The 25,318-nt window shown below is 41.9% G+C and overlaps 2 protein-coding genes across 3 annotated transcripts; both read left to right on the top strand.

Annotated features, from left to right (window-relative positions):
* The first annotated feature begins 1,655 nt into the window (after positions 1 to 1,655).
* On the top strand, positions 1,656 to 7,459 carry adamts1 (ADAM metallopeptidase with thrombospondin type 1 motif, 1). The gene is given in 9 exon segments (XM_022195639.2): positions 1,656 to 2,689; positions 3,502 to 3,528; positions 3,531 to 3,841; positions 3,933 to 4,065; positions 4,172 to 4,629; positions 4,746 to 4,932; positions 5,051 to 5,229; positions 5,401 to 5,576; positions 5,669 to 7,459. Coding segments are annotated over 9 exon segments (2,829 nt in total). The 5' UTR covers positions 1,656 to 2,073; the 3' UTR covers positions 6,411 to 7,459.
* Positions 7,460 to 12,272: 4,813 nt separating this feature from the next.
* Positions 12,273 to 24,462, top strand: cyyr1 (cysteine/tyrosine-rich 1). Of its 2 annotated transcripts, XM_051943545.1 has the most exons (5): positions 12,273 to 12,656; positions 17,367 to 17,466; positions 20,902 to 21,062; positions 22,020 to 22,060; positions 23,385 to 24,462. In XM_051943545.1, exons 1-5 carry the CDS (start codon positions 12,569 to 12,571, stop codon positions 23,541 to 23,543), a joined length of 549 nt encoding a protein of 182 aa, XP_051799505.1. In that variant the 5' UTR covers positions 12,273 to 12,568; the 3' UTR covers positions 23,544 to 24,462. The 2 variants fall into 2 exon arrangements, with proteins under 2 accessions (XP_051799505.1, XP_022051328.1); XM_022195636.2 differs by lacking the exon at positions 22,020 to 22,060.
* The last annotated feature ends 856 nt before the right edge of the window (positions 24,463 to 25,318 follow it).

The following is a 25,318-nucleotide window of genomic DNA, read 5'->3' on the forward strand; positions in this document are numbered from 1 at the left end:
ATAATAGTTCTACTGTATTTGTCTTGACCTCTGGATACCTTCAGAGGTCCGTGGAGTCCAGGCCTTGAAAGGTCAGAGCTGCTTCTGTGGTGCAATGGGGATCTACATGATGTTTGGTAGGTGGATTTCTCAAACCATTTTATTTACATTCTGCTTGACGTGCATTTTTCTTCTGTGACGTTTCAGCACGGTGTTTCGTTCAAGTTCAAGTTGCAAAGAGCACATTTATTTTTAGAAACCTCCTGGAGTTTGTTGGTTTTCTTCCACTGATAGTTTCTCAGACGGTTGAGTGGAACATGAGTCAAAACCAGAAAATCATACAGAAAAAGTACAGTATTTTCCAACTTCCATTGTTGCCTCTTCATCATCACCTCAAACAGAAGCAGCCTTCCTACAGAGAACACTTCCATCGTGTGCTCAGGCTGCCTCTGTGTGGTCAGTGACTGCAGGCTTCACTTTTACTCCCATCTCTAAATGTAATACACAGGCGCCCCCTGTCGGCACACCTTTAGAATTATCCATTCAGTCATTTAAAATTCCTGCAGCCGTCTGGAAATGTTTCTAAATGAATGTCTGCCATCTGCTGGAGGGCGATGAGGTTACAATTCTTCCCTTTATCTGACCTGTTGCTTTTAAGGTGGACTGAGAGGATCTGGCCCTTCAGACTCTGAATCTGAAGTAGGAGATGATGCCAAAAAGCACTCTGGGATCCACCAAAAGTTCTACTGAAATCAATAACAGCTACCACACTTATGAGAATATCATATATTCAGGGATTTACATGTTTGCAGGTCTGTGTTGTATCTTTTAAAAGCTGTGGGATTCATTTTTTATTGAATATATTCTCGTAAGCATTGCCTCAGTTAATCAGGTTTATTCTTTTCTTTGAATGCTGCATCTCTTGCTGTAATGTCTGATAGGATCTCTGCTTTGCCAGTTATTTTTAATGAAACTCCAGCGTAAACTCTTCCTGTCTCTTGCAGAGGAGCAGCAGTGGGTGAGGGAGGGTGAAGCAGCCGGAGGACAGGGGCTCTGCTGCCTGGACTGGAGCACAGAGGCAGCCCGGCGCAGGAACCTCTCCACCTTAAGACCTCAGCGGCCCCTCTCTGCTCCCTCTCCCCGGGGAGCGGAGCTGCGGAACCCGGCCACGGAGCACCACAGCCGGCTTGGCACAGAGGAGGTGTGTACTGCTCCTGGAGTCTCGGCCAGCACGATATAGTTACCATCCCCGACCAGTTGCACTGACACCACAACACTGCTCCACATCAGCCAGAGACTGAAGTTTATTAAACCTTGCGCAGCTCTATAAGTCAGAAAGTAGAGCACTGAATCTGTAACAAAACTGGTTAATGTTTCAACCACTCACTTCATATGTGCGTAAAATCATCCACAAGACTGTGTGATAAACATGAATATAATATATTCAGTCATGCTATGAGGGGCTGTGAGTGTGTGTCTGTGTAACTTCAGTGACAGGCAAAAGCACAGACTGAAGAAGAAAAAGTTCCTCTCTATCCTCCACAATGATTGATATTCTGGCACCGCTCCAGGTCGCTGGTGCGTTTTCGTTGCGCACGGGATTTGGCCCCTCTCAGATCAAAGGGCCCTCAGGAAAGGGGTGGTCCCAGGGCAGGGGAATATATAGGAGGGACCTGCTCTGTTCTGACTGCAAGGCAAGAGCAGAGAACAGACTAGACGGGCCAGCAGAGCAAAAACCTGCTCCCGAACTTAAAGCAAGAGCGAGAAACTGAGACATCAGAGTTTTGGAGAGAGACAGAAAGAAAGAGAGAAAGAGACCTGTTGGAATTTACTGCTGATATCTAGCTTTTCTTTTCATTTAAAGAAAGGACTTCTTTGCAACAAGTCAGACTGGCACATAACTTTTAAATGAGTTTTGCACTGGATTTGATCCCTTTTTAGATTCATATGCGTAATTGTGGTGACAGTTTCGTGGAAGTTCAAAGACTTTTGGTTTGTAGCTCATAGTGGAAACCTTTTAAAGGATTTACTTGGTTCATTATAGAGACTTTATTCTCAATTCATTTTTTCCCACTTGTCGGATTTCACAGTGAAATGATGTGGTTTTTACGCGTTTCCATTGGTTTAATTGCTGCCCTGTGCGTCAGCGCAGCGCACAGCTCCTGGGAGGAGAGCACCGTTGTGCCGGTCAGACTAGACCAGTCAGAGAGCGAAACCGAACCCTGGCGGACTCTCACCGCTGAGGAGAAGGAGAAGGAGGCAGAGATGAGAGTGTACCGGTTGGACGTATTTGGCAAGCAGCTGGTTTTGCAGCTCGAGCCTGACCAGACCTTCTTGGCCCCAGGTTTTGTCTTCCACATTGTGGGGACCCCCGAGTTCGAACCGACACCGGAACCCAAGAGCGGAGCCGAGCCGGGCTGCTTCTTCTCGGGCACGGTGAACGGAGAGGAGCACTCCGCCGCTGCGCTCAACCTGTGCCACGGACTCAGGGGCGGATTCTACTTTCGGGGTGAAGAGTACTTCATCCAGCCCCTGAACTCCAGCGACTTCCTGGGCAGTGAGGAGGATGTCCACACGGTTCGCCGGAGAAGCCGGGCAGCTTTGGCTGAGGAGGGCAGCTCCAAGTGCGGGGTCAACGAGGACGAGGAGAGGGTGCCAACGAATCTGGAAAAAGAAGCCCGTCAAAGAGCCCCTAACGCAGACCAGACAGGTAAGACTGTGCGCATTTCACACACTATTACTCACTTTTAGCAACAACTGAGGGCTGAAATTATCTGAAAGTGGTTCGGGAAACTCTGATTTATTCACCCTACAACATCTCATGAAAGAGATTAAACCTATGTGAACCTTTGTACAAAGAAATAACAAAACTGAATATGCAGACCAAACTGCTGTCAGCTGGAAGTGTTCGTGTGCCAGAGGCGCACAGCATGCGTAATGGACTCGGCTACCTTTTGACAGCGCTGTCAGCTCACTACCAAGGAGGAAGAAGGGGGGAGGAGAGGAGAGGAGAGGAGAGGAGGGGAGGGGAGGGGAGGGGAGGGAAGCTTCTTTAAGAGGAAAGAGAAGGAGGGGTGACGGAGAGAGGGGAGGGGAGGCGGAGGGGCCGGTCAGAGCCCGGCAGCGCTGAGACGTAAACTCGTCTCCTGGTACAACTCGCACCGGCAGACATTTTTTCCTTAGAAAGGATTTTCTCCCTTCGCCCTTTCTCGCTCGCATAAATTTCTACCAGAGAAGGTCATTTTAGGAATGTGGACCCCGAGGAGGAGGAGCTGCTGGTGGTGTGACGCTGAGTCACGGCAGCCAGGCTCCTCCAGGCACATCCGGAGCTCTGTGGAGACTCTGTCCCTCTAAATAAAAAATAAAAATAAAAGGAGCCTTTGTAGCTGCTATTTAGAACACTGCTGCACAGTTTTGAAGTTTGCAATAAGCTATATACCTTTTATCAAAATACACAAACTTTCAGGCTTGTTATCTCGTGACCTGAGAATCCAGTGTGGTTAAACTTCTGTCTCCCCTCAGCCCACCACAGGACCAGACGTTTTGTTTCCACCCCCGCTACATGGAGATCATGCTGGTGGCCGACCAGTCTATGGCTGAGTTCCACGGTGCAGGGCTCAAACCGTACCTTCTAACCATCATGGCAGTGGCCTCCCGCCTCTACCGCCACCCCAGCATCCACAACTCCATCAGCCTGGCCGTGGTGAAGCTGCTCGTGGTGTACGAGGAGGAGAGAGGCCCTCAGGTGTCATCAAACGCTGCCATGACCCTCCGCAACTTCTGCCAGTGGCAACGACAGCACAACCCTCCCAGTGACCGCCACCCGGAGCACTATGACACGGCCGTGCTCTTCACCAGGACGGTAAGTTGATGGACAAGTTTCGTAGTAATGCAGATAATAATCAAAATAGAAGTAGGAGTTTATTCATTTTTCTGTATGTCTGCTTCCTCAGGACTTATGTGGTGCTCACTCCTGTGACACTCTGGGGATGGCAGATGTCGGCACAGTGTGTGACCCTGACAGAAGCTGCTCAATCATTGAGGATGATGGACTACAGGCATCATTTACAGTTGCGCATGAGCTCGGTAAGTAGAAAAAAGGCAGGTTCATGTTTTCTACAATCTATTTACTCACATGCATCACTTATCTGCAGGAGCTAAAAGGACATTTCTTTTTATATCTGTCCTCCAGGTCACGTCTTCAACATGCCTCATGATGATGCCCAGCTGTGTTCCGGTGTGAACGGCGCCCACTGGGGCTCCCACATGATGGCCTCCACCCTGTCCAACTTGGACCAGCAGCAGCCGTGGTCTCCCTGCTCTGCCCTCATGGTCACCACGTTCCTGGATAACGGTCACGGTCAGTGCCTCCTGGATAAGCCGGTGAAGCCCCAGCTGCTCCCCCAGCCCCTGCCAGGGACGGTTTACGACGCCGACCATCAGTGTCGTCTGACCTTTGGCGAAGACTCCCAGCACTGCCCAGACCTGAGCACCATGTGCACGGCTCTGTGGTGCACTGTGACCACATCCAACGGTTTGCTGGTGTGCCAGACCAAGAACTTTCCCTGGGCTGATGGGACGCCATGCGGACATGACAGCTTCTGCCTGGCTGGACAGTGTCTCACTAAGAGTCAGGCTGCCAAACACCAGGTAGGAACCAGAACCAGTCTAATCAGTCTTAACAGGCACCACATCATCCAATAGGAGCTCATGCATGATATCAAAATCTCAGTTTCTAATTATTTTTGCGACTTGGCTGTTTTCAGACTCCCGTAAATGGAGGATGGGGTGTCTGGGGACCCTGGGGCGACTGTTCCCGAACCTGCGGCGGAGGAGTTCAGTATTCCTTCCGCGCCTGTGATAACCCTTTGCCCAAGAACGGAGGCAAGTACTGTGAGGGCAAGAGGATCCAGTACCGCTCCTGCAACACAGAAACCTGCCCTGACACCAACGGTAAGAGAAGAAATATTCTGTTGGCTCAGAGTCGTGTTTTGATGTAGCTCGCACGCTGCTGTGAAAACTGGCATGCAGGCCGGGCAGTAAATCTGACCTCCCACTGTCTCTTTCTCAGGCCTGTCATTCCGTGAGGAACAGTGTCTGGCCCACAACGACATGTCGGCTCAAGTGTCCCTGGGTTCAGGCGAGGGCGTGGAGTGGGTGCCCAAATATGCCGGAGTTTCACCCAAAGACCGCTGCAAGCTGGTGTGCCGGGCCAAGGGGACTGGATACTTCTTTGTCCTCAAATCTAAGGTGAGTGCTGCTTGGAAAAGTGTCATTTCTCTGTTTTCAAATGCTAAAAACATACCTTAGTGTTTCTGAAAAAGACGTAGTAATTTCTCTTAGGCCCTTTGGCTCGAGACTTTTACTTAACTGTTGGATCAGACTGTTTCTATAAAGTTTGTGTTTCTCCGCTGACCCCAGGTGGCTGATGGGACACCCTGCAGTCCAGATTCCACTTCTGTTTGTGTTCAAGGCCAGTGTGTCAAGGCTGGATGTGATCGTGTCATTGGCTCCAGCCGGCGCTTTGATAAATGCAATATCTGCGGTGGAGATGGTTCAACCTGCAAGAAAGTGTCAGGATCTCTGGAGCGTGCCAGGTAAACATCGAACAGGCTTTTTTTCTTCATTGCAGATTTATCATAAGTTACATTTTATCGCTGAGTCTGACGGCTGTCTTTGTCTGTTTCAGGCCTGGTTACCAGGATGTTGTAACTATCCCCGCTGGTGCTACCCATGTAGACGTCAAGCAGCGTGCTCCAGGCAATGGTCGTCATGACAACAGCTACTTGGCAGTGCGGCGCCAGGATGGAAACTACCTGTTAAACGGCGACTACAAGCTGATGACCATGGAGACTGACATTCCCCTGAGAGGGTCACTGTTGCGTTACAGTGGCTCGTCTGCCACCCTGGAGCGCCTCCGAAGCTTTGCCCCACTGCCTGAGCCCCTCACCATCCAGGTGCTGTCTGTAGGAGAAGCCCCGAGGCCTCGAGTCAAGTACAGCTACTTCGCCCCTCGACCCAACAACGGTGCTTCAGCCTCCGGCAACAATGCAGGCCGCCGCCCATCTATCAATGCCATCCGAGAGGTTGGTGGAGCCGAGTGGACCCTGAGGGAGTGGGGTCCGTGCTCCCAGACCTGTGGAGGAGGCACTCAGCAGAGAGAGGTAGTGTGTCTGGACTCTCAGGGTCGTCCTTCCAGAGACTGCCCCGAGGAGCTTCGCCCTTTGGCCTCGCAGTCCTGTGCCTCCCAGTCCTGCCCCTCCTGGCTCCTCGGGGAATGGTCGGTGTGCTCCAAGACCTGTGGCCGAGGTTTCCGCAAACGTCAGCTGCGCTGCATCGGCCATGACGGGCGCACACTAACCCATGACAGCTGTGACCCCAAAGACCGGCCACGACCCCTGCTGGAACTGTGCAATCAGAGTGCCTGCTAAGGACTGCATCTAACAATCAAACCTCCCAACATTCAGAAAGACATCAGATAAAGACTGCCTCCCTTTTCCCATAAAAGGGCCGATGAATGTTTACATCCAGAGCAAGGATGCTACAGGTTTTCATGGCTTCCAATGAGTCCACGATGATTGTGACTGCCAATATTTACCCATTCCCTCCGACCATTTTGGGGCCAAATGTTGAACAGCAGCAACAAAGACTGAGCTTGCTGCCTGTGTGTCCTCAGAGCACAGCAGTGGCATATCTTGTGTCCCATTAAGGGGAAGAAGACATTCCAAGTTTCCCTAAAGGAGCATGCTGCTTACCATGCCAATGCCATGCTTATGTGTGAGTGTGAGACTGTGTGTGTGTGTGTGTGTGAAATTTTTAATGTGTATATGATGTTTGTCCAAGCTGGGCTGGACAGACAAATAAGGGTTTGGGTGGGGGAGGTTATATAGAGAATATAAGAAACAAATGAAAGAGAATAGCTCATAGTCTACTTGCTCACCCCATCAGGTATGGAAAAATCAGATAGTCATAATGTTTATGTTAACATTTCAGTCCACATTTATTTATCACAAACCTGAAGCACTTCATCTTTTGTTTTGTTTTTTTTGCCAGCGGCACATTGTAACAACCAGTTTCTCTAAATGCCTCAGTACTTTATTATTAGCCATATCTTGCCCTCGTCTATGCAGCCTTCAATGAGGGAACTGTTCAAAGACCAAAGAGGAGTGTGTGAGTGTACATGTGTGTGTGTGGAGACCTAAAGAGGGACTTGTCTCCTGCTACTACTTCATAAGTAAGTCTCTCCTGCCTTCTGCGAAGGCTCTGTTTTTTTCCAAGTTTTTTTCTTCTTTTGTACAGAATATTCAAACTTTATTTATTTTTGTACAGCCTGTTAAATATAACCATGTGGCTTTTTTAATATTGTTTTTTTATTTGTTATTGAGATTACAGAAGGAAGTAGAATATATAGAGTATTTATACAGTGTTTTTATATATATGGTCCTAGGTTCATGAATAAAGTATCACATTGACTTGTGCAGCTACAGTCTCCAGAGTGGTTTGTCTGAAGGTGGGAAATATACTGATCACTGAAACTCAGCAGTTAGGTTTCTATGGAAGCAAAAAAAAAAAAAACAGATCGCTATCAATTTAGAACATAGAAACAAGATATATCTTCACATCACTGTGACATGTATCATGTTATAGCAGAGCATTAGCTTTAGCATTTGCTAATGCTAATGGTAATGCTACAGAGGGACAGAGTCTCCACAGATGGCTCCAGGCTGCCATGAACTTCTCGCCATACATAAACTCATGCAGTTATGTTAGCACATGAATAAAAGTGTGAAATTGTCTGGGTGACCCCAAACGTTCGAATGGTAGCTTAGATATACTTTTTAAATTTCCACCCAGGTGTTTTTATTTACACTTTGAAAATGCACATAGAAACAGCTGGATGGAAAGTGAACTAGTGAAGTGAAACAAATCCCAAATCTTTAAGCTTAACGATGCAGAAATGTCCAACGTCCCAAACACATACATATTGTTCATACACTAACCTGGAACAGATCCTGGAGAAGTTTCTTTAGAGGGCGCTGTTGGACTACCAAACCAAAATTGTGGATGGCTTTTCATGTAATTCAGTCTTTGTCCACTAGATGACAGCATTTCAGCGTGTCACCCAATTTCACAGCCTCTAAATATGGCAAACAAATCATAGAGGGCAGAAATAAGCTACTAGGCCCCTATTGAGGTTGAAGAGGCCTTATTTTTTTAAACCTACAGTGGCCAACTAATGCGTTTCATACTTCCATAAAATTAGTTGCATGTGCTCTACCTCTAAAAATCAACACAACACTGCTCAGTTTTAACTGTTTATCCCTCAAATCAATGTCAAAGGTGTGTGCGTTCGAAAGTAAAGAACATAACACTATAAAATCAGCACAAAAATATAAAATACTCCACCACAGTCTTCTGTTTGTTCACCACTGAGTCACTAACATTATTACTCCTATATGACATCCAGTATATTTCATTTTTATATGAGTGCTGCTTGACGTCACAGTGAGTGTACCCAACTACTAAAAAACCTTATTTCCTACTCTCAAATTGCTCCAATCAAAGTGAGACTCTATTTTAGATTCAGCAAACAAGCGTCCGTTGTGATGTAGAGCTGCAGTACAGGCTCAGCAGTCAGCACAGAATCAACTGTCTTTCCTTTACGGACTGATAAACCTGAAATAACCCCTGAGACGTCAGTGATGTACTTTGCTTAAGTGCATGTAAAATTTGATTGCACCCTTGCTGAGCTTCCTCCTCCTTTTCGTGGATTTGTTTATATATTCTCCTCACTCCAGAGGCTTCTCCTGAACTTTTTGGGCTCTGGCTCTAACAGAAAGCATCACAAGAGTGTCGCTAAAAGCCGGAGCCCATGTGGCACTTGTGTTTGACCCTGAGGATGACGATCTCCCGCCCTGTCGGCTCCAACTGCAGCACAAAGGAAATCATTATCCTCTAATTATAGATGGTTAAGAGAGAAGATTGGCCATCTCTGTAATCTGCGTAATAGCATAATGTGTCACCAGGCTTGTAAGCCTAAACAACTGGTCTCAGCGAGGATGTATACCTGATATTTTCTCGTTTTTTTTCATTCTTTCTGATGTTCCAATTAACAGAAAATCATAAAATTGTGCAGGAAACTCTTAAGCTTAAGTTTTTTTTACCTGCCTGTTTTTGCATGTCTCCACATCACATCATTACGGCTTGAAAGAAACATCTGGAAAGCATTATGAATCATCGCTGCTCAAAGTGGGTGGCATTTCCGAGAACTAAATTATCTTCATCCTTTTTGCCACCCTCGGTTGCCCATAAAGTTTGTTTAAATTATTGCAAACTTGATACAGTTTTCCAACTTCGAAAGTTTTAATATTAAAAAAATCTAAACGCATCATGGCTAAAACCTCATTGAAGGGCTTGGGCACTATTTTACGTCAAAATAGTCCTTATCCCTTTCCATATATATTCATCATTTACTGAAAAAATCTTCAATTAAATCATCTCTATGAATGAGCATTTAAAAGTTATAGCTAAATGAATATTCCCAGCCTTTGCATAATCAAATTTAGATCTTAAATGATCAGTTTTGTGAAACTATTTACCGCATTTTTCCCCACAAATGTTGCCTTTACTGAAGATGTGATATTCTAAAGAATACATGAAAATGTTTCTCCCAACTGTCATCGTTTTAGGTTCATTCAGCTCAGAAATTTAAGGATTCCTGCTGCCTTTTTACCTCCGCCAAGGAGGTTATGTGACACCCGGCGTTTGTGTGCCCGTCTGTCCGTCTGTCTGTCTGTCTGTTAGCAAGATAACTCAAAAACGCCTGGGCAGATTCACATGAAATTTTGAAGGGCTGTAGACTATGGTAAGAGGAAGAGCTGATTTAATTTTGGTGGCAATCCGGAAAGGATCCTGGATTCTGGATCACTTTGAATTTTTTAGTATGTTTTAGTATGTGTTCCAAAATATGACAAAAACATCATAGGTTAGTATGTCGTCCAACAAATTGGAGCAAGGTGTCTCGATAGCTCAACTGGTTAAGAAAGTGATTTGTAAGCAGAATTGTGTCAGAGATGCAGGTTTGATTCCAACTCATGATCCTTTACTGCATGGGTTTCCTGTTTTCCTTTCTTTTCTTGGCAGAGGTCTGCACTCTCTGAGTGCTTTTCTGATTTTTAGATATTTTTTTTTTGGCCTTTTCTAGGCTTCATTGGAAAGGAAATGGGGAGAAGACATGCAGCAAAAGGCCATAAATGGGAATCGAAACCAGGCGACAGAGACCAGCCCCTGTACATAGTTCGCCTGCTTAACCAATTGAGCTACGCAGACATCCCTCCTGCTGCCTTTTAAATGTGAGTTCACAGCATGCTAGTTGATTATTTAGGTCAAATTCCTCTAGTGTTGAAAGAGTGGAAAACATGTTGAGTTCAGTTAACTGAACCTGAGAAAACCAGTTCAATAAACTTAAAATTTGAAGTTGAATCAACTAGTTTATAGAGACAATGCTTACAAATGGACGACAGAAAGTCTGTAAAAGTTCCCTTTACTTCGCAGTCACCATATATAAGATGTGAATTTATTACTAATCTTTGCCTTGGTAAGAATAATTTTGATCATTAGAAAAAGTAACTTAACATGACTTAACTTAATCTAACTTAACCTTACCTAACTTAACTTCTAGAGGCGTCAAGTGGTAGCTCGACAGCCCTCATTTGCAAAAAGTAGGCAAAACCTTCCATTTATGCAAAAGAGGAGTAGGGGATGTGATGCACTGTCTCCAGAAAGATTGCACAACTGCTTACATAGACAGGGATGCGTGGAAATGACAGATAACAATGCATCCTGGGAAGTAAACTTCATTTGGTGAGTTGCAGGAACTTTCAGCTTTCATCATTTTAGGTCAAAATTCTTGAAGAATTCATGTTTTTAAGTTCTTAAGTGGTCTGAAAACAAATATTAGACATTTTAGGTTTGAGTAATTAAGAAATAAGCAAAACTCATTGAGTAAACTGGAGAATATGAGTTGATTTGATGGACGTCCATAATGATGTTTTACAGTGTAGCATGGACTTGAGGGCCCCTGTTCCTCCTCACTGACACAGATTAGAAGATTTCTGCTGCATCCAAACCACTTACACTCTAATCTTATTGAGTGTGTGTGTTTGAGGCGGTTTGCCATGATAGCTGAGATGTTCATGGGATGAAGTTTTCTGGTTTCCTCCACCTTGATATGTTCTTAATATGTTCAGATTTCTAAACGCAACATGGAGCTAGCTGGTGTAATTTGTGGAGCCTGAAATAGCTCTGAGTAACAAACCTGTTGTCACCCAGGTGTGAAGTCTCTCTGGTTCCTCCTTCATCTGATGCGGGTCGTGATGTGACGCCAGGAGGAGAAGCTCAAGGAGAGGAGGCATGCACGCGGACGCGCACGTACGTAGAAACCAATGCACTCGCGTTTGTTCTCCTGCTGTCAAGTCAGACAGACATAGCGACAGGAAATGCCTCAAAATAAAAGCCCCAAAACCTGAAAAGCATTTAAACGTGACTATTTCCAGTGGGTGATTTACTATTATAAGTAATAATAATAATAAAAAAGTTATGTACATTAATGTGTCTATAAATTTCTTTTTTTTTTTACAGTTTACAGATGTCGCTTTTATTTTAAATGAAAAATGGTGGCATATAAAACCGCAGAAAAAAGCATTCATTTCCATGTTCAAGGTAAAAAAAAAACAACAACTCAAAAATCAGTACTTTTACAAGTTCAATTTAGATTTTTTACAATGTGTAACTGTAAAATGGCACTATTTTTTGTTACATTTAAATCCACTAAATGTTCATTTAAAAAAAATTGCTTATTTTATTGTTATTTTTAAGGCAAATTAGGTATATAAAGAGTGAAAAATGGCAAATATTACAAATGAAATATTTTAATATCATCAAAGAAACACATCAATTTACATGATGACTGTTAAACAAACAAACAAAAAAGCAAGCAAACAAAAAGAAATTATTTTTAAAAAGTAAAACAGACCAAAACTGTGAATAATGTCCGCATTTTACCCTATTTTGCTAAATTACAGATCATTTTTAATTATTAGTAAAACTACAAAAAATGCACATGTTGACTGCAATAAAAAGTAAATAAATAAAATTGACCAACACTATATTATTATTATTATTATTGTTCCGCTCTTATTTTTAAAGTGTCTACCAGAAGCTGTGTCTGTCATTGTTTCTGCCTTCACCCTGCTCTCTCTCTCTCTCTCTCTCTCTCTCTCTCTCTCCTCAGTGTAAACTCTACAGGGTAATTTGAGCAAACGGGGGATGGGAGGGGAATAAAAAGCTCCGATCAGCCGGAGGTGTGGGAACAGGACGCAGGAAGAGACGCGCACACGTGGAGGAACAAACGCAGCTCCACTTTCAACAAGTCACAGCGAGTCTTTGACCGGTGAGGAGGCAGGAATCAGACAATGCTGCTGGAGGAGGCCAAAAGGTGACTGGAGCAAGAAGAGGAAGCTTTTAGTTGTCCTCTGTCAGTGATTAAGAGGAATCAGAAGCAGCCTGGAAAGTGGGCGCACAGGAGATCATGGAAAACCCCTGGAGGAGGAGGAGGAGGACGCAGGCGGTGAGATGGAAGTGGCTGAGGAGCTCGCTGCTGCTGTGTTTATTCACTGGTGAGTTTGTTTAAATCAAGCCCGTAATTTACCTCCAAGTTGGGCAGAGAGGTGCGTCTTCATGTCTGTGGGGGAATGTGTGAAATTGAGGTGACGTTTCAGGGAAAACAGCCACTTTAGGTGTATTTTCTGTAAACTTTGCTCTGTGGCTGCTGCTTCTGGAGGGGGGCAGGGGGTGAGGACTGAGCCTGGGTGGGTGGGTGGGTGGGGGTGAAAGAAGGTGCCATTGTCTCCCAAGCGTGTGGAGAGACAGGAGCCAGGACCTCAGAGGACCACCCAGGCAGAGCTCAGCACACTGGGACCTCCTATTGACATTACAGCTTTTATGTTCAATTTGAAAAGGTGAATCCCAGATTCAAGAAAACATCCATCAAAAGTTGCTCTGATTGCAGAAAAATATGCTTTCTGGTCCTCAAATCTGATTTTAAAGCAGCAAAACATTCAGTTTTCTCCATTGCATCCCTATTTTTCTGTGTGAGTTTATTGTGAAAAGGCTTCTCTACATTCAATAGGCAGGTTTTTAATGTGAAATTTAAAAAGTTTGTCCAATTTTCAAGAAAATATCCATAAAAAGATTGTCCTGATTGCAGAAAATTATACTTTCTGGTCACGAAATCAGATTTTAAAGCAGCAAAACATTCAGTTTTTTTGTGTTGCATCCCTATTTTTGTACCATTTTACAAGTTTAAATGCAGAAATCCTCCACCGGCAGGCATGCTGGGACCTCTAATTGACATTACATTCGCAGGTTTTTATGTTAAATTAAAAAGATGCATCCCAAAAGTTGCTCTGATTGCAGAAAAGCATGCTTTCTAGTAATAAAATTAGGTTTAAAAACAGCACAACATTCACTTTTTTGTGTTGCAACCCTTTTTTTGTACCATTTTGCAACTTTATTGTAAAAAGCCTCCTCAATGAGGCACACTGGGACCTCCTGTTGACATTATATAGGCATTTTTTTTATGTTGAATTGAAAAGGTGCATCCCACGACTGCTTTGATTACAGAATAACATGCTTTTTAGGAATGAAAAAAGATTTAAATCAGCACAGCATTCAGTTTTCTCCATTGCATCCCTACTTTCCATGCAAGTTTCTTGCAAAAAGCCTCCTCCAGCAGGCACACCAGGACCTCCTATTTACATTAAATAGTGTTTTGTGTTAAATTGAAAAAAGTGCATCCCATTTTCTAGAAAACACCCAACAAAAGTTGCTCTGATTGCAGAAAAACAGTCATAAAATTAGATGTTAAAGGAGCAAAACATTCAGTCATCTCCATTTCTTCATTGCATCCCTACTTTTATAAGTTTATTGCCAAAAGCCTCCTGGTAGGCATGTAGGGACTTCCTATTGACACTAAATAGGCAGCTTTTGAATAAATTAAAAATGTGGATCCCAAAAATTGCTTTGATTGCAGAATAGCATGATTTTGAGGTCATGAAATCAGATTTCATTTCATTCGGTTTTCTCCATTGCATCCCTATTTTTTGTATCATTTTGCAAGTTTCTTGCAAAAAGCCCCCTCCAGCAGGCACACTAGGACCTCCTAGTGTCATCAAATAAGCAGCTTTTTACACTAAACTGAAAATGTGCATCCCGTTTTCTAGAAAACACCCTTTTCTGATTACAGAAAGGCATGTGTTGTCGTTATAAAATGTGATTTTAAAGCAGCACAACACTCAGTTTTCTCCACTGCATCCTTACTTTTTATCTAAGTTTACTACAGATCGCCTCCTTTTGCGGTAATAAAAAGCCAGTTTCCCTGCTTCTACCTGTATCCGAACGCCGTGCATGGAAATGTGCTTGTATGCCTCGAGGCACACATCATTTGAGTGATTGCTGAGAGAACCCAGATCCCGACACACACACATGCGCTCGCTGCTTATTTTCTTTGCAGCGCTCTTTATTTGAAGTGATTGTGAAACACTCCAGCCTTTCCTGTCTGTATGCAAAAACGCACACACAGAAACGCACACAAATATCGGTGCAAAAAGAAGCCTTCCAGATGAAAAGTGTCGTGACGGCAGGTTGGGACGAGTACACACTGAGAGGAACAGCTGTGTGTACAATGCTTTTGAATGAGAGGGAGCGAGAGGAGGGGTAATAAACCACATTAATCACACACACAAAAGCGTGTAATAGATCCTTCCAATGCCACGTCGGCCTGGAGCACTTATCAGCCGTGCTAAATGTAAGACCCTCATGCCGGATCATGAGTTGCGTGGACGCACAAGTGGCAAAGCTCTTAATTTGTGTTAAATTGATGTCCGGGCAAACACACACACGTCCCGCTGCATCCAGTCCTAATGATCTCCCACTCAAAGGGGAATTAATTCAGATGCTGCACGGTCGAGGCTCACGATCCGAGCCCGTCGTGTGTTGATTTCAGCACGCTTTGCCCCTGAGAACCCTCTAACATCAGCTCTCCACGCTGCTGTTAAAGGAGCACTCCAGCTATTTATTACCGCATGAAGTTAGAGGACTCACCGGACGGAAGAAGTCCTGATTTTGAGTCTTTTAGAGGGCTTCAAACTCCAAAAACACCAGAAACAACCTCATGAATGCCCGTACTTCTCAAACTCAGTGCAGCTGAATTGAAAAAAATGTAGTTTGCAGGAGCCAAAACTACCACAAAGAGTCAAAGAAACCTTCCACAGAGAAACCCTTGAAAGATTTGGATGAGATTTTTGTCTCCTTTACGTCGGCGGCTGACAATTATTTTCCTGATGAATAAATTACATCTTTCCAGAAATGCCAGAAAATGGTGATAAATGACAGTTTTAATTATGGTTCTGACTTGGACGGAACACAATTTGGCACCTGCAGATTACAGTTGTTGTTATTTGTCTGATTAATCAGCTAGAACCCAAAGATAATCACTCTGCTGCCACTGGAGGAAAAGAGATAAAAAGCAAATCTTCTCACTTGAGTGGATGGAATTGACACATTATTTAGTTTTAGCTATGTCTTAGTTTATTTTGAAAGGGTTGGATTATTAACGCTAATTCCCAATAAGTATCGCTCACATCAAAATCTGTGTTTTTGTAAATAGTAATTCAGTCTTTTACAATGTGAAAATGACACTTTTTTTAAACAAATGTTTGCTGCTGTTTGCAAAAAAGGAAACCTGTGTAAAGATTAAAAGCAATTATTTTACAGATTTCCCCTATTTTGTTAAATTACAGTTAGTTTTTTAAATAAAATTACAGAAAAAAACTATTAATTTACATTTTAACTGTAAGAATAACAAAAAACAGGCAAAGATTGTGACGAATGTCTGCATAAATACCTGTGTATGTTTACAATTGACAATAATATAAAAATAATATGATTAAATAAACTTTCTAGTAATATCTGGTCAAAACTGAAGTAAAAATGTGGAGGTTTCCTTTAACCTCGTAAAAGCCATTATTGCAAAAATACACAAATTTTATTTGTTTTATTATTTATATCTAAATAAATATTGAAATAAACATATTTTTGAATATTTTTTTCTATATTTGGGTTTTACAGATTGAATAAACAAAAGAACTTCAATTCAGTTTTGTGTTATTTTTAAACTTTGACACATATTTCCGTTTTTACTGCCACCGTTTTGATTTTAAATCGGTCTCTTTATTGTTAATGATCTTTATCGAGGCAGCAGGAGACATGAATTATTTTTTTCCCAACATTTTTGTGATGCGTCAGCGGCTCATGATTCAGAGTTTGGTTTTGATCAAATAGCCTCAACCTCCTGAATTATTTTAGCTCAAACCAAAACCTAATATTTTGGTTCCTTAAGATCGCCAAATTTCATCCAGGTCCCTTCGAGGACACTCGCATGGGGCTGAATTGTGATGAAAATGGGAGGAAAAAAATATTTCTGGTGTCTGACTGTGATCTAAATTCACTGCTCTGTAATAGATGCTCATCATTTATACGTCCTACAGTGTTTGATTCATCAGGATTTGCTCCTTCAGTCACATGGAAAAATAAATCTTGCGTGTCGAGCTTTATCTAGCAAAGCCGTTACCTGGTAACAGTTGCTATGTAATCTTTGTTTTATATTGCACATGTGATCAGGAAGCTCTTTCATTTGTGATTTTGTACAGAATTAAAAAAAAAAAGACTAAACCAGACATTTAATCAGGTGCAGCATTGGAAGTTTAATGTTTTGAACAAAACAGAAGAATTAAGAAAAGCTCAGCTGTAGATGAAGACTTATGTAAATCTGCCAGTGGATTTTAATTTGCTCTGGCTGATATTAATAAAAAGCAAATCTCATGGTTGTGCAGGCTAGCAGGGCCGGCTGGCTTTATTGGAACAAAACCCAGAGTTCCTGAATGAGTTTCCCCGCAGGTATGGATGGTTTATTTTTAAAACGGGCTTCTCCGGTTCTCTGAGCTCCTAATAAATCAGCTGTCTTGATGCTTTTAAATCTGTCTTTAAAGGTATAAATAGCAGCCACTGGTGGAGGTCGTGCTGCTTTGAGGTTAGTTCATGAAAGGTTTCATTATGGAAATTTTTTTATTTATTTTGACTCCATCAAAGGAAAGGTTAAAATCATTGCCACGGTAGCACGACCCGGCTGGACAGTTTCTATTATAAGTGGACCCCTGTGACTTCTTAACACCAAGATTCATTTAACCCTGTTTAGCTTCTTGATTAATTTATTGAAGAGACTTTCTCACAGGCTTCATCCTCGCTTAAGTAGTGTTGATGTGTTTCAGGTGGAAGTGAGGCCCAGTGTGAAGGATGTGTAGAGTACTGCTGCGATGGATCACCACCTTTCTGCTGCTCCTACTACGCCTACGTTGGAGACGTCCTGTCGTACGTTAACACACAAACATGACAACCGTTTCTTTTTTTCTTTTTTTGGCTTCCATCAACGCTAAACTGACACTTTAGACCAGGGTTGTCAAACATACGGGATGACTTTACAAAGTGTTAAAACTTATATAATACACTTAGGCATAATACACTAAACAAGTAGATAAGATCCTTCCATTGGATAATTACTGCAGTGATGAATACGTTTCAGCTGCAGCAACTTCTTTAACCCTAGCTGATGCAGTGAGGAGCTTCTCATGTTGGAAGACATATCCTGTGGTCATGGAAAGGATGTTAATCTGTCTCAGAAGGGTCCAATTATTGGTCTGCATCAAGCAAAGAAAACAACTAAGGAGATTTCTGAAACTTCAAAAATCATGTTAAGAACCGTCCATGATTAAAACCTGAAGGATAGTGGTGTACCATTATGTTGGAGAAACAAACGTGGTCGGAACAGACTCTGAGATGATCGTAGGTAAATAGTGAAAGAAAGAGCCTTTCCACATAGACAGTGTGAAGGGAACTCAAAGGATTGGGACCAAACAGCTGTAGCTGTAAGTAAACCACTTATCAGTGAGGCTAATCAGAAAAAAAAGGCTTCAGTTTGCTATGGAGCATAAAGATTGGACTCTGGAGCAATGGAAGAAGGTCATGTGGTGTGATGAGTCCAGACTGTTCCAAAGCGATGGGGGCATCAGGGTAAGAAGAGAGGCAGATGAAGTGATGTCAGTGTCTACCATCCTGTGGGGGTCAGGGTTATGATCTGGGGTTGGTCAGGTTCACCAACGTTCTGTCCCCAAAGAATGAGGTCAGCTGATACCTGAAGATACTGAATGAGCAGGTCTTTCCATCAGTGGAGGTTTTCTTCTCTGATGATCATGGACATGTTCCAAGATGATGCAAGGATTCATGGAGCTCACACTGAGAATGAGTAGATCAGGGAGCATGAGATGGATTGTCCTTTACAGAGTCCAAACCTCAGCCCCTCTGAGAATCTTTGGGATGCTCTGGAGAAGGCTGACTATTATTTGAGAAGACTTTTATTTTTTATTAATCCCAAGGGAAATTGAGCTATCCAGTAGTGCGTTACACATTTTCAAACTGAGGATTAGAAAATGGGTTGACATTCTTGTTTTCTTGTCGGTCTGTTTTGATTTCAGTGTTGCAGATTTTTTTTTAACGTGAAATCGTTCTGTTGTCACATGTTGACATGCTGTAGAATCTCAAGAATATTTTTATAAAATTCTAAATTGCGACTTGTTTTAGCTCCAAAAAGGCAGGAAGTCGCAAAACAAGTTCAACGGAAAGATATTGTTTTTCCTCGGTTCTCAGGAGGATATAGGTGAACAAAACAACCAACAGCAACCATGTGTTTGGTACGACTTCGTAAAAATGAAGTTGCATCCAATTACTACTATTTCTTGTCATTTTTGATGTTTTGCTTGAAGTTTATGTAAAATTATTGCATCACCTCATGAGTCCAGTAGTTCCCACACCTATAATGTTAACAGAAAAGCTCCTTTTGAATGTTCTTGTAGGTAAAAGATGCCTGTAGCCAAGATTTGTGCCATCAGAACTCTGCTGAGACTACTCCCAAAAATACCAGTTCAGAAGTGCCTCTTAGTTAAGGTTCTCTTTTCTGCACACTCAAAAACATCATTTTTTATGATTAGCTCCATCCAGCATTACCGGTAATGTTAAGAGCTCCACCTTCTGCCTTCACCATCTCCGTTTGTGTCTAAATACAGCAAAATGCAGCCGCTGTCATCATTGACAAATCTGTTCATCAGAAACCTTTTGTGAGGTTAAAACTGGGTCTGACTCAAGGTCTCAGTGCAGCTGCCCAGCTTTAACAGCCGCGGTTACCAGGAAGCTTCAATTATCTCCAACAGATCACGATCAAATCACATGCGTTGTGTCGGGAAACTAGTGGAAATGAGAGTGCTCGGAAATACAAGGAAATGTGTGTTTTGTGCTTCTTTAACCACCGTGTAACTTGGTGTGTTAGACTAAATTTAGTGGTTTGGACTACAATGAGACTTTTTTTCTGCTTCGTTTTTGTCGTTTTACGTCTCGTCTTGTCATCTTGTGTCTCGGTTTTGTCGTTTCGTGTCTCATTTTTGTTATTTTGTGTCTCATTTTTGTTATTTTGTGTCTCGTTTTTGTCGTTTCCTGCCTGCTTGTTGTTGTTGTTTCCTGTCTCGTTTATTCCCATTTTGCATCTCGTTTTGTGTCTCGTTTTTGTCGTTTTGTGTCTCGTTTTTGTCATTGTGCCTCGTTTTTGTCGTTGTGCGTCTCGTTTTTGTCGTTGTGCGTCTCGTTTTTGTCGTTGTGCGTCTCGTTTTTGTCGTTTTGTGTCTCGTTTTTGTCGTTTTGTGTCTCGTTTTTGTCTTTGTGTGTCTCATTTTTGTTGTTTTGCATCTCATTTTGTCATTTTGTGTCAGTTTGGTCGTTTTGTGTCTCATTTTTGTTGTTTTGCATCTCATTTTGTCATTTTGTGTCAGTTTGGTCGTTTTGTGTCTCGTTTTTGTCGTTTTGTGTCTCGTTTTTGTCGTTTTGTGCCTCGGTTTTGTCGTTTTGCGCCTCGGTTCTCGTTTTTGTCATTTTTGAGTATTGGTTTTTCGTTTTGTGTCTCGTTTTTGTCATTTTGTGCCTCGGTTTTGTGTCTAGTTTTGTGTCTTGATTTTGTCGTTGTGTGTCTCGTTTTTGTCGTTGTGTGTCTCGTTTTTGTCGTTGTGTGTCTCGTTTTTGTCGTTTTGTGTCTGTTTTGTCGTGTGTCTCAGTTTTGTCTCGGTTTTTAATCAAGAATTGATGGATATACTAAAATGTTAACTAAATAACCGTCCGAATTGACAAAAATGTCGACTTTGATGCCTGTCAACTTTGGGGGGAAAAAATCCCACAATTCTATATTGACCCTGTAGGTTTATCAGTCAGATTGAACTAATTCACACAGCAGCTGTTCCCTAACAAGCAGAAGACCCTTCAAAGGATCTGACCCTTGACCTCTTCCTGCCACTACTCGTCACAACTGCGTTAACGCATTCACCCACCTCCCAGACTTCCGCATCCATTTTAATAATTTTATATTTGTCGTAGTTTTTCTAGTGGGAAACATCAGAATTCGCTGCTCCTCCAAGCAGTGAATCTGACATGCTGACTAACGCTGCGAATGGAGACGTAACAAACCTGTCAGTGATGAGTCTTGTTCTATTTAACAGCGCCAAATCACACACTCCTCTGCAGCGAACACACACACAGAGGTTCTGTCTCTACTGTCGCACGACTCGTGCACAAACACGATTCGCACAACCGTTACATCAGATGCCACAGATCATCTCCATGGCAGCAACTTAGAAGTATTGGTGGCAGGGAGACAGCTGCCTCCTCTCACACTGAACTGTGTGTGTGTCTGTGTGTCTGTGTGTGTTTCAGGGGCACTGCCATCTCTGGGATCGTGTTCGGTGTTGTGTTTTTAATGGGGGCGGTGGCAGCCTTGTTCCTCTGCGTGTGCATGTGCATGAAGAACGGGCGTGGCGCTCGGGTCGGCGTCTTCAGCACCTCCTACATCAACACTGTGACCCAGGGCTACCCAGGTGGGTCGACACACAAAACCACAACACACCTGTACCTACTTGGGTCCGATATGATGAAGGCCATGCATCATACAAATGTCTTTCAACCAGGGATGTCCAATATTGGCTTTGTTGCCGATAACCGATATGCCAATATTGTCCCATATCAACCGATACCGATATATGTGGGCTATTTAGCTAATTTTGGGGAAAATCACATATCTCCTGTTGTGGAATTAACACATTTGCCTAATTTTATTGCTGCATTCTCAAATACAACAAGGCTTTCAAATGTAAACTTTGTTTGTGCAAAATAAGAAAACTGCTTCAACTTGCCATATTCATGTTGATTTTTTTGTTAATGTTTTGTAATCGGATATTTCCTTAAACGTGAATTTTTTCAGAATGTATTGTTTTGCACTAAAACAAAGGAAAGTTGTGGTTATTTATTGGTTATTATGCTATGATTTTTCTGGTCACTTGAGATCAAATTGGGCTGAATGTGGCCCCTGAACTAATGTGAGTTCAACACCCCTGCTGTAAAGTATCAATCCATAACCACCTTTATTTCCCGCCATTATTAACCGTAACCCTTTTCACAGAGTATATTTCATCAGGAAATGGTTTCAGCTTTTCATTATTGTCCATGTGATGATTTAGACACAAACAACACAGATTATATCACCGTGAAACCTCATCTCCCGTCCTCAAGAGACCCGAACTGAATAGAAAACAGCAAACACAAAGAAACTGAAAAGGCGTGATATGGTACAGGATCCACCGTGGCCTCGAGCAATATTCCTCAACACAAAGAGGATTATTTTCCGAATTTAAAAGCTCAAACTCTGCCGTGACCTCCATTCGATCCTCATAACTGCTTTCTGAGAGTCTCATAACTGCCTCCCATTTTCCTGCTTTGTTTTTGTTCTTCCTCCACTCTCGCTCTTTACTGCCTGTCACACTTTGTTCCCGCTTAAGGGGAGAAAATGGTGACGGTGTTTTCTACATGGTCCTCACAGGTACATTGTCTGAGCGTCGGTGGGCTGTGACTCTCCCCAGCCCCAGGAATGCTATTTATTTTCCGGGGCTTATCATTTATTTATCGTGTTTCGTTCTCCTTTGTGTCTCGCCTTCATGCTACGCTGGACGAGCGCTTTTCACGCTGCCCTGCATCTCTGATCATGTTTCCTGTACATGCTGCTCGACACGGTGCAATATGAATGTTTGTCTGCTGCATGTACCGACGGTGATATAATTTATTCCCTGTCTTTATGCTGGATGCTGCCGTTGTGCTGTTATTTTTCTCCTTCAGTGGTACAAATATGAGCAACTGTACATGCTTTATTTCAGTTTAAAATAATAATAATAGGTTTTAGTGATGCCACCCCTCAGTTTAGAGTTGGGTTTGACTTCATTAATCATTTCTTTGATGTTAATTGTGAGTTTTCTTGGTCAACAAAACGGCTTTTTACTGCCATTTTTGAGCTCATTGGTCTAAATGTTGGTCTGAAGCCCCTTTTCCCCCCAGAGATTGCAATTTCTCAATTCAGCCACTAGAGAGCGCAACTGTACTGTGAAGTTCCCCATAAAATCAGGCCAGGTAGCCTGAGCTGAGGTCGGCCTCATTAACCCTGTAAAACCCACTGTTTCAGAAATAGAACATCAGTTTAATTTTTTTTCAAATTTTATTTTCTATTTCACACACAATATAGAAGCAAAAAAGAAAAAAATAAAACAAACGTAAAATAAATAGTTTTTAATGTTTGTTTTCTTTTGTTTTTTGCTTCTATATTTGATTTATATATTATGATTAGTTATGTTTTTTGTTTTCATTCTATTTTTTGCTTTTTTTGACCTGTTTTCATTTAGTTTGTTTTTTTTATTTTTTTGCTCATTATTTTTCAATAATTACAAATGTCACATTCCTTCCACGTTTAAGGTATAATATAGAAAAAATAAAAATATAGGAAAAAAGTGCAAAAAATAAATAAAATAAACTAAAACAAACAAATACATACACACACACACACACACACACACACACGCATATATATATATATAATATATATAATTTTTTTCTAATTTCCTTCTATATTTGGATTTCTGTGTGTGTTTTATTTATTTTTTGCTCATTTTCTAATTTTTTCATGTATACATTTCTATATTCTTTTTTGCTCATTTTCTTCTATATTTGGATATATATATATTTTTTGTTTGTTTTGGTTTTTTTTGCTCATTTTTTTCTATATTTGGGTCTTACAGGGTGAAACATGGAAGAAATGTGACATTTATTTTTACCCAACTTTGCAGAGCTAATTTACTTCATTCTGTTCTTGAATTCAGGTCCTCCACCACCGTACACCTACGACTATGAGATGTACCCTCCGTCCCTGCACCCTCCACCTTACACCCCAACCCAGGCTCGGCCGGCCAACTACTCCCCGCCTCCTCCTTACCCCGGCTGCACCCGCAAGTGAATCTCTGCTGCACAAGAAGCTCTAATTGTCTGGATCCCCCCGACTTGGAGACGGTTGCAGAAATTCTAAAGCAGCTCTGCGACCCAAAATTTCCACTTTAAAACATAAAGAGAGACCCAACGCAGCATTATTCAGCCTGCCAGAACACCCTGTTCAGTGTCACTGCTGCTCCGTAGTGGAGCAAATGGTGGGAAAATAATCACTTAACAAAATGTGGGTCAGGACAGTCAAAGAACGTCCCATCACGTCTGATAGACTTACCTGTTAGCGGCCCTGCTGGCCTGCAGCTGGTACTTTTTGCTCACTAATAACCAATATCCTTATCTGTTCCTGCCTGTGCACATCAAAGGCAGCGCACTGCTTTGATGAAGGTGAAGACCACTTTTGTCAGCACGGAGGGGAACCTCACATCACTGGAGGGAAAAAAAAAGACTTTCCAGGACACAATGTAGACTCTGCTTTTATGGAAAGTTATCCATTTTTCCTTCCTTTGTTTTTTTTTCTCTTTAAACTGTGTCAGTGGCTGAGGTGGGAGTTGATGATTAAAGCTGTTTTCAACATGGCAGGTCTGGACCTGTCATGCGTAGAGACAAAGACTTGAACATAATGCATAATAACAGTGACCTGAAAGGCACGGAGAACTTTAAAGGCCTGGGTTGATGGTGATGAACTGGTTTTTATTGCCTTACTTGAAACAAGGAGGGAAGGAACTGAACCGAGCTCACACTGAAACAGAAAAATGTAAATGTTTTGTGAATTGTGAAGCGTTCATAAAGAGGCTAACTGAGGTTTTAAATTTGAAGTGGCTTCGCTGTGCTCCGACCGATTCATGTGATCTGTGAATGATGGAAGGGTTTTAACCGTATAAATAATGTCGGGTAAATATGTGTTTCTTTACTGTTTCAGTGGCTGTGTTGTAAATTAAAGATGTTTTTAATTATGAACTTTGACTCTGGTCTCCAGTTATTGATATGAAAGATCAATATTGTGGTTTAGTTTGTCCAAATGTTAAACGTAGTATGCTAAAAAATGCCTGGATGTCCTACTTACAGGGGTGTTAAACTCATTCTAGTTCAGGGGCCGCATTAAGTCCAATTACATGTGGTAAATCCACACTACTTTATAATAAATAACTAAAAGTCTTGGCAGTCTTTCCTTCAGGAGAAAATGACATCATGTGGAGCAGGTCCTGATGTTATTTTCCATATAAAATTTGATATATTACAAGAAAAGGAATATCTGTCATGATTACCCCAACTTAATACAAAGAACATGCTCAAAACAATTGTTGAATAAGCTCACTTTATTGTTTCGTTAATTAGAAGGTGGTTGTTATTAAACTGGGACAGTTATTTAGTTGACATTTTACTGATATCCAGTCAGTTTTTATTAAAAACGAAGACACAAAATGACGAAATGAGATGCAAAACAACAAAACCAAGACACAAAACGACAAAAAGGAGACACAAAATGTGGAGCAAGTCATGTGATCTGGAATTAACACACTTCCTTTAGATATGATTTTGTAATGGGTAACTTAGTTGAAAGTGATTTCTTGGACACAGACAAAATTAATTATTTTCCATATAAAAAACTGATATATCGCCAAAAAACAAATATTTGTCAGAATTATCTCAACTTAATACAAAGAACACAAAACAATTGTTACATAAGCTAATTTTATTACTGTTTAGCTAATTAGGTGGTTGTTATTAAATTGGGACGGTAATTTAGTTAACATTTTTAGTGATAGCCAGTCATTTTTTTTATTATTAACTGATTGTTTCCGTAATAAATAAT

Source organism: Acanthochromis polyacanthus, chromosome 22 (assembly GCF_021347895.1).
Source record: "Acanthochromis polyacanthus isolate Apoly-LR-REF ecotype Palm Island chromosome 22, KAUST_Apoly_ChrSc, whole genome shotgun sequence".
Lineage (NCBI taxonomy): Eukaryota > Metazoa > Chordata > Actinopteri > Pomacentridae > Acanthochromis > Acanthochromis polyacanthus.

Bases quoted from the DNA above. Each gene is read 5' to 3' on its own strand.
- cyyr1 (XM_051943545.1), top strand. From the start codon at position 12,569: ATGGAAAACCCCTGGAGGAGGAGGAGGAGGACGCAGGCGGTGAGATGG. The intron at 21,063-22,019 runs GTGGGTCGACAC...TTCCCGCTTAAG, and splicing joins TGTGACCCAGGGCTACCCAG to GGGAGAAAATGGTGACGGTG. The intron at 22,061-23,384 runs GTACATTGTCTG...TCTTGAATTCAG, and splicing joins TTTCTACATGGTCCTCACAG to GTCCTCCACCACCGTACACC.